This window comes from Onychostoma macrolepis, chromosome 22, assembly GCF_012432095.1.
Source record: "Onychostoma macrolepis isolate SWU-2019 chromosome 22, ASM1243209v1, whole genome shotgun sequence".
NCBI classification, from domain to species: Eukaryota; Metazoa; Chordata; class Actinopteri; order Cypriniformes; family Cyprinidae; genus Onychostoma; species Onychostoma macrolepis.
Genome location: NC_081176.1, coordinates 17,230,117 through 17,243,169, shown reverse-complemented (window position 1 = coordinate 17,243,169; position 13,053 = coordinate 17,230,117). Strand labels below are relative to the sequence as shown.

Here is a 13,053-nt window from a genome sequence, read left to right as displayed (position 1 = left end):
CTTCTGTGTTGCTCGCATTTGACTGATATTCATGTTCATGCACCTTCTAATTACTTTGCCTATTTTGTTTAGTTTGATTTTATTTTATAGAGAACATTACAGGTTTCTATTGGCCATTTTTAAAAGACAAGTTGTTCAGTGTTTTGTTTTGCATTTTGTGTCTGTGTGTGTTTTGTTTTGCTTTGTTTCAGGTCCGTGTACTTTTGCTTCCATTCGTTTTTAGTTTTTTAACCCAGACCAAAAAAATGAAAAAAGAACGGTTATTGTATTTTTAAATGCTATGCTGAAAACCAAAACTGAAATTAGAACCGCACACACACAGTTACCCGAAAAAGTAAAATATTGATTGCTTTTCAGATTTTTTAAAATGAATTTTTGCACTTTTAATAAACATTTGAAAAATGCACAAATTAATATTGAAAATTTTAGATTTTAACAGTTTTTTTTTCGGCCAAATTTAATAATGCTTCTCCTGCACGTTCAGTTGAGAACTAGAGTCATCTTTGGAACAATGCAGAGACTTAATACAAATATGATTTTTAAAATAGACATATCAGAATCCTGAACTTTATCATCATGAAATTAAATACTGGGATATGATTTTGTCAAAATTTTGTGTGCTATCTGGGTCACGGTATCGGAGAGGACCATACATGGTTGCTCAAACAGTAGGCTATATAGAGTTAGAGCGCTACACACGGTTTAATATATGGGGTAAATATAGAAATATAATATAGAAATATATAAAGTTATAATCTCCAGATACAGGCAGGTCTGGTTCCTGAATCAAATCACTGAGGGTGCTTCTGAAATCATTTGGAAATCTGAAATCATTGTCTTTTTTTCCCCTTCTCCACAATCAGATTATAATAGCCTACTGTTTCAGCTATTAAAATAGTTCAGTTTTGTATGTAATGGCAAAGTGATTATATTTCGTTTCCTTTTTTTATTAGGCCAAGTTAATTTAGAAAAACGTTTGGAGCATTTTTTTTGTTTCTTAAAGTAACCAAGCGGCCAGCGGCAGACTGGCAGGCTGATCATAGCCTATGTTTGATCAATTTAGCCTTCTCAAATCATCACGACTTGCCTAAAATAAAATCTATAGATATAGCCTACTGAAACTGTTCAAGCGTGTAACAATGTTTAAACGTTAAACCTAGATAAATGTGCACTGCATCCAATAGTTTGTGCGGAGAACGGAAGCTAAAGCGCAGGACATGGAGGCACCAGCGCAATCAATTGCATTTTTTTCAATGGAAACAACTTACACCGTAATTTTTGCTCAAGAAAACGATGCGCTTTCTGCCGTCTCGTCTTGAACAGGAGCGCTTCACAAAAATTAACCGAAGTACATGCCTCACAGACATGATAAATATATCTATAGAAAGCTTTAAATTACTACTTAACGAAATAAATCAAATCGATAACAAAAACTCTTTCATTATAATCCGTGAAGATGCACTTCTCTCTAAAGGTGCGTCTAATGAGGAGATGGCTAGTCAGGATCATCATCTTCATCTTTGCGACACTGACACAGAAAACACTTTATTAGTAAATAATTCAAATATCTCCTTACTATTTCCCCCAGACACATTAATGGTAATTGCTTTTGCTGGGGCTTTGCGGCAAGCTTCAGCCTATTGCGTGTATTTGAAGCAGAACTCTTCAGCTGTGCTGACGGCGCTCTCTACTGCTGCGGGACTCTAAACACTGTCGAGTCGCTCTTCACAGTCGCGGCACGGTCTCGTGTTGTTTCCACCAGCGTGGCAATTGTTTTTAAAAATTGCCTTAAATTGTCTAAAATATAAAAATAAGGAGAAGCCTAAAACAGGCCCAAGGCCCGGCTCGCGTCTGAATTATGACGTGAAAATTGGCCCGAAGCCCGGCCCTAGAGGCGTAAAAAAGTCGGCGTCAGGCCCGGGCTGAAATGCAGGGCTCTAGCGTTCCCCTCGGTAGAAATCACGTTTTCCCCCTCGGGGGGCTGAACTGAACTAAAAGCATGGCCACTCATAAAATCAACATAAAATGTCAGTTATCCTATTTCTAGCTTTAACCAAAGTCCCTTGTCTTTGCTTTAACTGACCTTCTCTTGCTTTCATTTCGTTCCCGCTCCTGTAGAACTTGTCCAGGATACAGTTATTTGCAAAGAAATGGGCTATCTAATGTGTATTTCATACATGTTTTTAGGCATGAAAAATGATTAAGATCATAAAAATATCGAAGCTAAATGTTTTCATAAAGCAGTTACGGTAGCTACGTCAGTAGCACGAGAGGGTGCGTCTGTATAGAAACACTCAAAAAAGGAAGAAATTAAACTTAGCATTTACATACATTACAAAAAAAAAAATAGAAAAAAAAAGCTTTATATTATTTTTACGATTTTTAATGAAATAGGAAATTTGAATAATGAAAATTAGTTTGTTCCTGCTTATTCTATTCATCAGAGTTCGAACCATTATAGAAGAAACTGCATTTTCCGTATTTCATTTCTGGGTTAAAAAACAAAAAATGAATGGACGCAAAAGTACACGGACAAGGGCTGCGTTTCCCAAAAGCATCATAAGCTTAAGTACATTGTAGACCCATTGAAACCAATGGAGCTACGATCATCTTAAGCTTACGATGCTTTTGGGAAACGCAGCCCAGGTCATGTTGTGTTTTGCTTTTTTTGTTTTGCTTTGTTTCATGTTGCTTTTCTTTTCTTTTCTTTTTTTCTTTTTGGAAAGCATTGCAGGTTTCTATTGGCCATTTAAAAAAGGACATTTGTTTTGTTTTGCATTTTTTGTTTTTTTGTTTTGTTTTGTTTTTTGTTCTTTTTGCTTTGTTTTATTTTGTGTTTTTTGATGTTTTGTTTTCCATTTTGTTTTGCTTTGCTTTGCTTTTCCCCCTTTTTTCTTTTCTTTTAGAAAACATTGCAAGTCTCTATTGACCATAAAAAGGACAAACTCTTCAATATGTACCAGCCCAAATTTGTATTTCAGTATAAAATATGAATAGAGTTTGTAAGCCATTTCATTGGATCTTTTGAATGTGTCAAGCTTAGAGGTGGTCTGAAAAAACTTGTGGCATTTAAGTCCGTATAGATTTTCAAGGTCCCAGGCTTCAATTTTTAATGTGGTACGGGACTCCCGAGAGTGATTGATTGTTCACAGCAGCTAAAGTTCAAGCTCTTTGGGTTGGGGTAGAGAAATAGATCTACAGGCATTTACCTCAACGCCCCTGTCAGACTCAGCACCCTTCCTGGACTGCTGCCGTTAGCACTACATCACCCAGCGAGTGTCAGAGGAAGTAGGGCTCCTCACTGAGAGAAAATCACCTTGAGGGAGATCTCTGGAGTTCACTGGAGATAAATCCTGTTGTGCGGGAGCCTGACTCGCAGCGAGAGTCCACCCGTAATGGCCTCCTTCCCACTCGGAGGAGATTAGTGTGAATCCGGGTGGCAGCGAGTGTCCTACAGTAGCTGCACACATTCAACACCACTCGCAGTGTAAACAATGATTTTGACCTATTTTCGAAGTTACGTTTGAAGTTTTGGGTTCCAAGCATAAGCTTTGATTTCTCCAAAGAGTAATTCTCATCCGATAATCAACTCTCGCACCTGCTGTTTTGAATCGGAGCGGTCTAGTTTCCTCCTCCTGGATCGAAGCTTGCAACTTTTCACTCATTTCAATGCTGCAACATTTAAAGTCAGCTCCCTTTGTAAATATATGAAGTTTCACATTCTTTTTCTTTGATTTATTTCTGTGAAGTTTCTGTTTTTTTTATACCTAATGGGGAAATACTGACATTTACATTTTTATAGGGTTGTCAAAAGGTCTTTTAGAAATAATATCAGGAAAGTCAAACTTTGTGGGGTGAGATAAGTGTCTAAAAAATTGGATGCAATATAAAAAAGTCAATTGTCTTTTATTAGCAGTTTTCTTTGCTTCCTTTTTGCGTATCAAAAATTACGATCACAGTAACCACTTTTTCTTTTACACTGCCAAAGGCTTTATTTACACTTTTTGTTGGCGCTAAATTATGTCAGTTTAATTTCTGAGATTTTATGTAATTTATATGTGTCGGTTTGGCATGCTGTTGCAAAATTTGACTATTAGTTAGGCCAGCTTCCTCCTCGGTCATATATTCCGCCATATTTTTGGCACAATTCTAATGCATATGAAGTCCATTATTCATTTTAAGTTAATATTGTTTTTTTCAGTGAGGAAATTTGTCTTGGATTGCTTTTAGTGTAATTATTGTTTTTTCAAATGTTGTACTGATGACAACTAGTCAAGTCAAGGGCTAGTCATAAAGGGTTAGTTCACCCCCAAAATGAATGATTTGTCATTATTTACTCACATTCTTGTTGTTCAAATCCGATTTTTTTTTTCTTATGTGGAACACAAAATATGTTACTTCTGCCCTTGTTGCTCCCAGTTCTTGTTATGTGAAAGAATAAAACTACAGATTTTAGTGGCTCAGATTCCCCATCTGCATAAATAAATAAAGAATCCTTTATAGCCAAGATTATGAAATATTTCAAGAACTGTTAGTCACTTCCCATTGCTAGTCCCACATATAAATAGTTAAACATCTTTCAGCTCAAGTGGATACACATTCCCTGTAATAGATAAAAAGCCATTATATTTCACTTTCAGTTAAACTCATATTGTAAAACGCTTTGCATTACCCTTAAACGTTGTGATACATTTTTAAAGAAGTACTTAATTTAAAACTGTCAGACTCAAGCCATTCTGAACGCATGCCTCGGGTGGGTCGATGAATTTCTCAGTGCGATGCTTATTATTAATGTGGGCTCCGTAGCAAATGCACGCTAAAAATCTCTCTCGCTCACGATTAGACGGCTAAACCGTCTGCAATCTTTTTCTTTCTCACTCTTTCCAGTATTGCCACGCACTTAAAACTGTCACAAATGACGAAGATAAGCAAGGTGACCTGTTAGCCACACCCCTAGATGAATAAAAACATATGCGCTATGGCTATTGTAATTGAAACAGACTGCCACCCAAGCTTTTATAAATCACTGCTATTTTTCAAACTATTCTGGGATCAATATATAAAGACGGGGTCATCTTCATTTGGCGAGCAATCCAGGAGAATGTGGTCGTCAAATTGTCCCTCATTATGAGGCTGTACAGGTGATAAATATCACACAATGGGCCTTAAATTTGTACTCCACCGTTGTGTATTGACAGCGATTTGGAGCGGGAGCTCGCCGGGAAGAATTGCATCCACGGAAACAGGCCTTAAGTGCCACTTAAAAAGCGCTGAATCATGGTCTCGTAATGAGGCTGCATCTGTTCAACTTTTAAAAAATGATTTCATACTGGCGAAATGGCATTGTGCTTTTATGGAGGGTTTTGTCGAGTGTAAATGCATGTTCATTGGGAGGGCGAACTCTGTGCGTGATATTAAGACTGTGAATCAAAGTTTAAATGTGTGTTTGTGTCTTCTCAGAGTTGGTGCGTAGCTGCAAGGAGCAGAGGTGTCAGTTTGACTGTGTGATCATGAGAAATGGGACGTCCTGTTTCTGTGGGGAAGGTTTCGAACTGGATGAGGATGGGAGGCAATGTCGAGGTGAGGGTCATTACCGTTTGAAGAATTTGGCTCTTTAGAAATGTCACTGAATTGAATTGTAGCACTTTAGAAACAGTTTTGACTTATTACAGCTAATAAAGGGAAAAAAGTCCAATAAAATGCTTTCCAGAATGAAAACTTCCTATGAGCTCTGACTAGACAAAGCAAATATTGGTGTAAGATCATGTCCCTATACTCAGTGCCTGTCTACCTGATGACATTTTTTTTTAGATAATCAAAAGAGCTTTTTTTTTAACTAGTGCGAGCTATGCTAAGCTAGCAGGCTAAGCTGTTAGCTACCTGACAATGTTTACATCTGACCATATTTAGCTTTGGTAATGTGGTGTGTACATTGAAAAGTGTAAATAACATATTTTTATGATTAAGAAAATGTTTAAATTGATTTTCTATCATTCCTATTTAGACACCGAATAGAGTGCCTATAGAAATGAGTCTTATAAGCATGTTTGTGATATCTTGTTTTAGTTTATCAAGAGTTTTTCTTAACCAGTTTGAGCTATGCTAAGGTAGTAGGCTACAGTAAGTTGTTAGCTACCTGAATATGTTTAAGTATGGCCATAATTCGAAAGATAGTAAATCACATTTTTTGTGTAACACATGTAAAAATGTGTAATCTGGTTTTGTATCAGTTCCAATCAGGCATTGAATAGAGTACCTATAAAACGTTCTCAACTAATATCTGATGAAACATGTTATGTGTATGTGTTTTAAGCTAGTAAGCTACCTCAAGATGATTAAATATAATTTTGCTTAAATATTTTTAGCTTTGGTAATTTGAAAGATATTCACATTATTTCTATTTTTTTATTTTGCAGTTCTAATCAGGCACAGAAAAGAGTACTCATAAAAAGTTGCCACAGCTGATATTATTTTGAGGTCTCTAGAAAAGCTAGCTTTCCAATGCATGAACTCGAACCTCAGAGAAGTTGTTGTTGATTTCATGATAAATTGGTTATGTTAACCAAAACAGCAATTTACTCACCCTTCCATCCCCAAACATGCATTTGCATATTCATGTTTTTTGATAGGTTGCTGCGGAATGGTGACATTAAGAGTTGGGTTTGCATATTTAGGTCATGTTTGAGCACATTTAGCGTTTAATAAATAGCCCCGCTGTTGCCCACAGATCATGATGAATGCAGGGATTATGGGACATGCAGTCAAATCTGTATGAACACGCAGGGATCGTACAGATGCGCTTGCACAGATGGCTTCAGCCTGCAGGCCAACAGACGATCCTGCAAAGCCAAAACAGGTGAGTCCATTTATCATCCGTGTTAGTTCCAGTTCCAGTCCAAAAAAAAAAAGAAGTGCATTAAGCAACATGTATTTTACTTTGATCTTCAACGGTGCTTTAAAAGCACAAGTCTAAAAATAATTTAACCCATGCATAAATCAAATATTATCTCAAGTTACTGTACTAAGTGCTGGAGAGATGGACGACTGCTCTAAATCTGTAAGAGAGTTATAAACTCTAATAATAAACTGATTTTCAGCACATTGCCAGTGCTAAGGGCTACTGATTGGGTTTTAGGGTTGTTAGGTTGTTGCTAAGGGTTTTTTGGGGGGCAGTTTGCTAAGATTCATTAAGGGGTTTTGGCTGTTTTTAGTGTATTGTTATGTGGTTGCAACAGTGTTCAACAGCTAGCTTGTATTGTTTAGAATGGTTTTTGACGCATTGTTATGTTGTTTTTAGGGTGTTCTGTGAAGTTGCTAGTAAGTTCTGTGGGGGTTTTAGCACATTGCTACAGTATGGTTGCAAGGGATTCTGGGTAATTGTTAACCTGTTGCCAAGGGGTTCTGAAGGATCTTTAGCCCATCGTGATGGGAAGTTGCTAGTTGGTTGCTAAAGGTTCTGCTGAGTTTTAGTACATTTCTAGATGACTTGTAGGTCATTTTTGGGTATTTTTAGCGCATTGCTACAACACGTTGTTGTTGAGGTTCTGGGTAATTGCTAGTTTGTAGCCAAGGGGTTCTGAAAGATTTTTAGCTCATTGTTATGTGATTTGCTAGTATTCTAGGTAGTTGCTAGCCCGTTCCTAAAGGTTCTGCTGGGTTTTTAGCACATTTCTATATGACAGGTAATTTTGGGTAGCTTTAGCACATTGCTACGGTATGTGGTTGTAGGGGTTCTGTGTAGTTGCTGGCTTGTTGCTAAGTGATGGTTTTTAGAACATTACTATGTGGTTTCGAGAGTGTTCTAAGTAGTTGTTAGCTGTTTGTTAAAAAGTTAAGAGGGTTTTTTCGCACATAGCTTATGTTTTTTTGCTGGGGTTCTTGGTAGTTGGTAGTTCTGAGTGGTTTTTAATGCATTGCTATGGGGTTTCTAGGGTGTTTTGGGAAGTTGCTGGTTGTTAAGGAGTTCTGAGGGAAATTTTAGCACATTGCTACAGAATGTGGTTGATATGGATTCTGAGTAGTTGCTAGACTGTTGTAAGGGTTCTGAGGGTATTAGCATATCCTATATGACTTCATTTTGAGTAGCTGTTAGCCAGTTGCTAAGTATTTCTTAGGGGTAGCACATTTCTACAGTATGTGGTTGTTGAATGTTATGGATAATTGCTAGCCTGTTGCTATAAGGGGGTCTGGGGGGGGGGGTGTTAACACATTATGTTGTTTCTAGGATGTTCTCTGTAGTTAACTGGTTGCTAAGGGTTTCTGAGTTTTTTTTTTTTTTTTTTAGAACATGACTATAGTATGTGTTTGCTGGGGGTTCTGGGTAGTTGCTAGCCTGTTGCTGTTGCTGCCGCGTTATAAGGGATTTTAGTGCATTGCTGTGATTTAATGGGATTCTAGCGGTTCTAGTGTTTTTTTAGTGCTTTGCTACAGTATGTAATTCCAGGGGATTCTGGGTAATTGCTAGCCTGTTGCTAAGGGGTTCTGGAAGATTTTTAGCCCATTGTTATGTGATTTGCTAGGATTCTGGGTAGTTGTCAGTTGGTTGCTTTAAAGTTTCTGTGAGGTTTATATGACTTTTAGGTAATTTTGTTTTAGTTTTAGTGCATTGCTACAGTATATGGTTGGAGGGGTTCTGTGTAGTTGCTATCCTGTTGCTGACAGGCAACTGAAGTGTTCCTGAGTGGGTTTTAGCACATTACTATGTGGTTTCGAGGGTGTTCTGAGTAGTTGTTATCTGGCTGCTAAAAAGATAAAAAATAAAGGTTTTTATTTTTTTATTTATTTTTTATAGCATATTGCTCCAGTATGTTTTTGTTGGGGGTTCTGGGTAGTTGTTAGACTGTTGCTAAGGATTCTCAGAGTTTCAACACATTCTATATGACTTCTATGTCATTTTGGGTAGTTGCTAGCCACTTGAGTAAGAATTTCTGAGTGGTTGTAGTGCATTTCTACAGTATGTGGTTGCTGGAGGTCCTGGTTAACTGCTAGCCTGCTATAAGGGGGTTTGAGAGGGGTTAACAGATTATGTGGTTTCTAAGATGTTCTCAATAGTACACAATAATAGCATTTACCATAGAGAATTGTCTCTTAGCAAGAACACTAGAAAAGTGTTCAATACTGAAAACAAGGAAAGGTCAACAAACTCCACACTTGACATTTCAATCAACATTTAAATTATAGTCTTCTTTAACATCCTAAGAACTAGTCTGGACTATATGGGTAAACACAATGCCCTCTGGGATGTTTGATTGAACAGGAAAGCCTCAGTGGAGTAGTACGGTCACAGTGGCGATCATCTGAGTGCATTAGTATAGATGACACTGTCATTTGCCTGATGCGAGTGTCAGTTACACTTATTGTCATCAATATGCAAATGGCCGCCAGCGAGCTGTGCTACGACAGAGCCACAGGAGAGATAAACAGGGGAGGGCTTAATGGAAAGTCAATCAGAGCCCATCCAGCTCGACCTGCGACTGTCTATCAAATTTAGAGATGATTACACGCTCAGAGTTAATTGCACTTCATGGTGTCTGTTCATTAGTGTGGAAAAAGAAAAAAAAAAAGCCGATCACAAAGTTTACGTGTGCATAATATGTTACAGCAATTAGATTTTTTTTTGCTTAAGTGTGAGCTTCTTAATGAACCTGTTTTAATTTCTATTTAAGTAATCAAAAATATAAGAAAATCTTTATATGCTGTATGTTCATGTAACATAAATTCATATTTTTATATGGGTGCTTCTTCAAATACAAGCATTTATATGTTCCAAGTGCAGATTTTTGTGATAATTAGCTTTTTACTAATCATTTCTTTATGCTATAGTATATGTTTGCCCTGTTAGTTTCTTTCTTTCTTTCAATAGATAGATAGATAGATATGTGTGTATTATTTATTGTGTTAAATTATACATTTTTATTCATATTACTAAAATACAATTATATATGTGAATGTGTGTGTATATATTATTAATTCATATGGCAATATTTCTTAATATTTGTTTATCTAAATTTATTGTGTGAAGATCATTTTTATTAAAATTAGTGTATGTTTATGTGAATGTGTGTTTATTATCTATGTGTGTATAGATAAATATTTATATTTATGAACGCTTTATATTTTATTCTTGTGTGAAAATGATACATTTTAGTCATATATGTATATGTGTGTGTGTGTGTATGTATATATGTACATGTATGTATGTGTGTGTATATATATATACACACACACACACACACACACACACATATATATATATATATATATATATATATATATATATATATATATATATATATATATATATATATATATATATATATATATATATATATATATATACAGTATATATACATACATACTGTATATAATTTTTATAATATAATTTTATATATATATTTTTTTTTAAGATGTGGTGGAAATGACATTTGGTTCAGAGAAATGACAAAAATAACAATAAATTTTGTAATTTATTTTGGTTCAAGCCTTATTATTGAAATGTCCACAGTACCGAAAGTTCCCAACATGAGCATTATGTTTAATATAAATAATTTATTATAAATAGCTCTGTGCATTTTGTGCTCCCTCTTTCAGATCCTGGTGATAAACCTCCGGTTCTGTTGACAGCAAATACGAATTCTATATCAGTTGTTTACCTCAATGGATCATCTATGCCAAATCTCAAGTCCATGGAGACAAATGGGACTCAAATATTGGACTTTATTTATAGAGAAGAGTCACTCTGTTGGCTCTCAGTGACACAGGATACAGGCCAGCTGTGGTGTGCCCGCATGACCAAACTCAAAGGCTTTTCAGAAAAACACCAGATACGGATAGGTCAGAACCTACAAAGTACGTACGCACGTCAAGTCTCGAAGCGCAAATTAAGGAACATTTCGTAACTTTGATGATTAATTCAGAGCAAGTGCAAACTAATGTCCTTTGAAGTTTTTATGAACTTGAGTGTTGTGTTTAATGTCCATATAAATTTTCTCATTAGTCTCTTTTTTCACTTCTTTTACCTCTTGAAGTGTTTAATGATCTGCTAATGAAGTGTTTAATGTCACAAGGTTAAATGAGTCAAGTGTGCATGTCAGGTCGTTGAATGTCAGTTGTTGCTTCTTTGAAGCATGCATGAATTACTAATAGTTTCTAACTACCAGATCCCAATTTACAAACTCTTATGTCCCATGTCTAAAAATGAATGTTTCTTCCATGTAGATGTGGAGCATATGGCCATCGACTGGTTGACAGGAAACTTCTACTTCGTAGACAGAGTGAACGACCGGATCTTCGTGTGCAGCGAACAGGGAGATGCATGTGTCACCATCATCGACCTGGACATCCAGAACCCTAAAGGCCTAGCGCTGGATCCCATCACGGGGTACGCTTGCTAACACAACCATTAGGTCCTTTCATTTGTATGAGATGGTAGCAGTGAGCCTTTGTTGTTAAAACTGGGGTAGATATATTTGGGAAAAAATCTATTTAAAAATTATGGCTACTACTATGAATAATAAGCCACTATACCATATGTATAGCAGTGATTGCACATCAGTTCATGAATGAATGATATGTGTAGCTGGCGCTGATAGCCTAGTGGGCAGTGCACCGATATATAACGCTGTTGCGTTGCGTTTCTGGAGTCCCGAGCTCAAATTCCAGACCTTTCCTGATCCCACCTCCCTCTCTCTCTCTCTGTCTCTCTCCCAACTTGTTTCCTGTCTACTCTGCACTATCTTATCCTAATAGGCCTAAAAGGCAAAATGGCAAAAAAAAATTAAAAATGGTGTGTGTAAGAATTGTGAGTCCGAACTATCCGTTTTATAATATTATCTTTAATAATATTAGCTCTACAAACTGGTTTACTTCTAACAGTTTGTGAAAAATAAAAAAAATAAAAATATGAAAAATAGTTATTACTTTTAATTGAATACATATATAATAATAATATATTTAATATTTACATTGAATATTTTATGTCAATGTTTTTTATTATTATTATTACTATTATTATTGTGCTAAAGTACCTTTTATGTCATTCAATTTAAATTTTGTTTACATAATTTAGAAATAGAATTTAAATAAAGTAAATCACAAGCATTAATATTAATCATCATCTTCATAATCATAGTCATCATCAGTTGTTTACGAAATAGTAATAAATAGTTTGATGATGATGATGATAATGATGAAGACATACAAGTAATAAATAGTTTGATCATGATTATTCTTTGTATTATGTAAGGGATAATCAACGGCTAGCTGTGCATTAAACGATTTGAATGCACGTCGTGGAGGCAATTATTTTACAATATTTGACCGGAACGATAAAAATGATGGTTATTTTCGTCTGTATTACTATTCAACTGTAACTGTATGTTACTATGGTTACCAATGTTTATAGGAAGCGCATTAATATAGAACGTGATTAAACTGACCTGGAAATACCTGTGCGGTTCAACGAATTTAATCAACACCTGCCAGCCAATCAGAATCGAGTATTCAGACAGACCATGGAATAAATTGGGATAAAGTACCTTTTGATTTTAAGTAATTTAATCTAAATTTAATGTATTACATAATTTAATTAAATACAATTTCAAGTAAATAAGTATATTATTATTATTATTAATAAAACCATTAAACAAACAAACAAACAAATAAATGAATACCTTGATTAAAATATCTGTGAAACATTTTTTGTCCTACTTTAATTACATGGTCACTGAAGTCTAAAGAACTGATAAAAGATTAATAAAATGACCTTTTAGAATCCTCTCCAAACAAATAGTTCATAATTCGTTGACCTATGCAAAGATATTCAGCTATTTGTACTATCTGAAAATGATCACGCGTCCTACAGGAGGCTCTTGGTTGAATTTTTCATAGAAGTGAATAAATCATCCTTATCTGATGTCGAGTCATCTATGCGTCTGTGACGTGAGAAACTATTTGGTCTCTTGGTAAACATTCATTTGTATGCAGTGCTGAGTTGTGCATGCTGTTGGGGCCAGTTTGTCGGTGTTTCAGATGACGAGAGGACCGTTTCTGTGC

At 35.7% G+C, this 13,053-nt stretch overlaps 1 protein-coding gene across 2 annotated transcripts in view; it reads left to right on the top strand.

Moving 5' to 3' along the window:
• lrp1ba (low density lipoprotein receptor-related protein 1Ba) overlaps positions 1-13,053 on the top strand; it is a 306,580-nt gene that overhangs the window by 65,731 nt on the left and 227,796 nt on the right. For both annotated transcript variants that reach the window (XM_058759880.1, XM_058759883.1), the window contains exons 4-7: positions 5,461-5,580; positions 6,728-6,856; positions 10,591-10,848; positions 11,218-11,380. In XM_058759880.1, the coding sequence (XP_058615863.1) occupies positions 5,461-5,580; positions 6,728-6,856; positions 10,591-10,848; positions 11,218-11,380 (670 nt within the window). The remainder of the gene's footprint in view (positions 1-5,460; positions 5,581-6,727; positions 6,857-10,590; positions 10,849-11,217; positions 11,381-13,053) is intronic.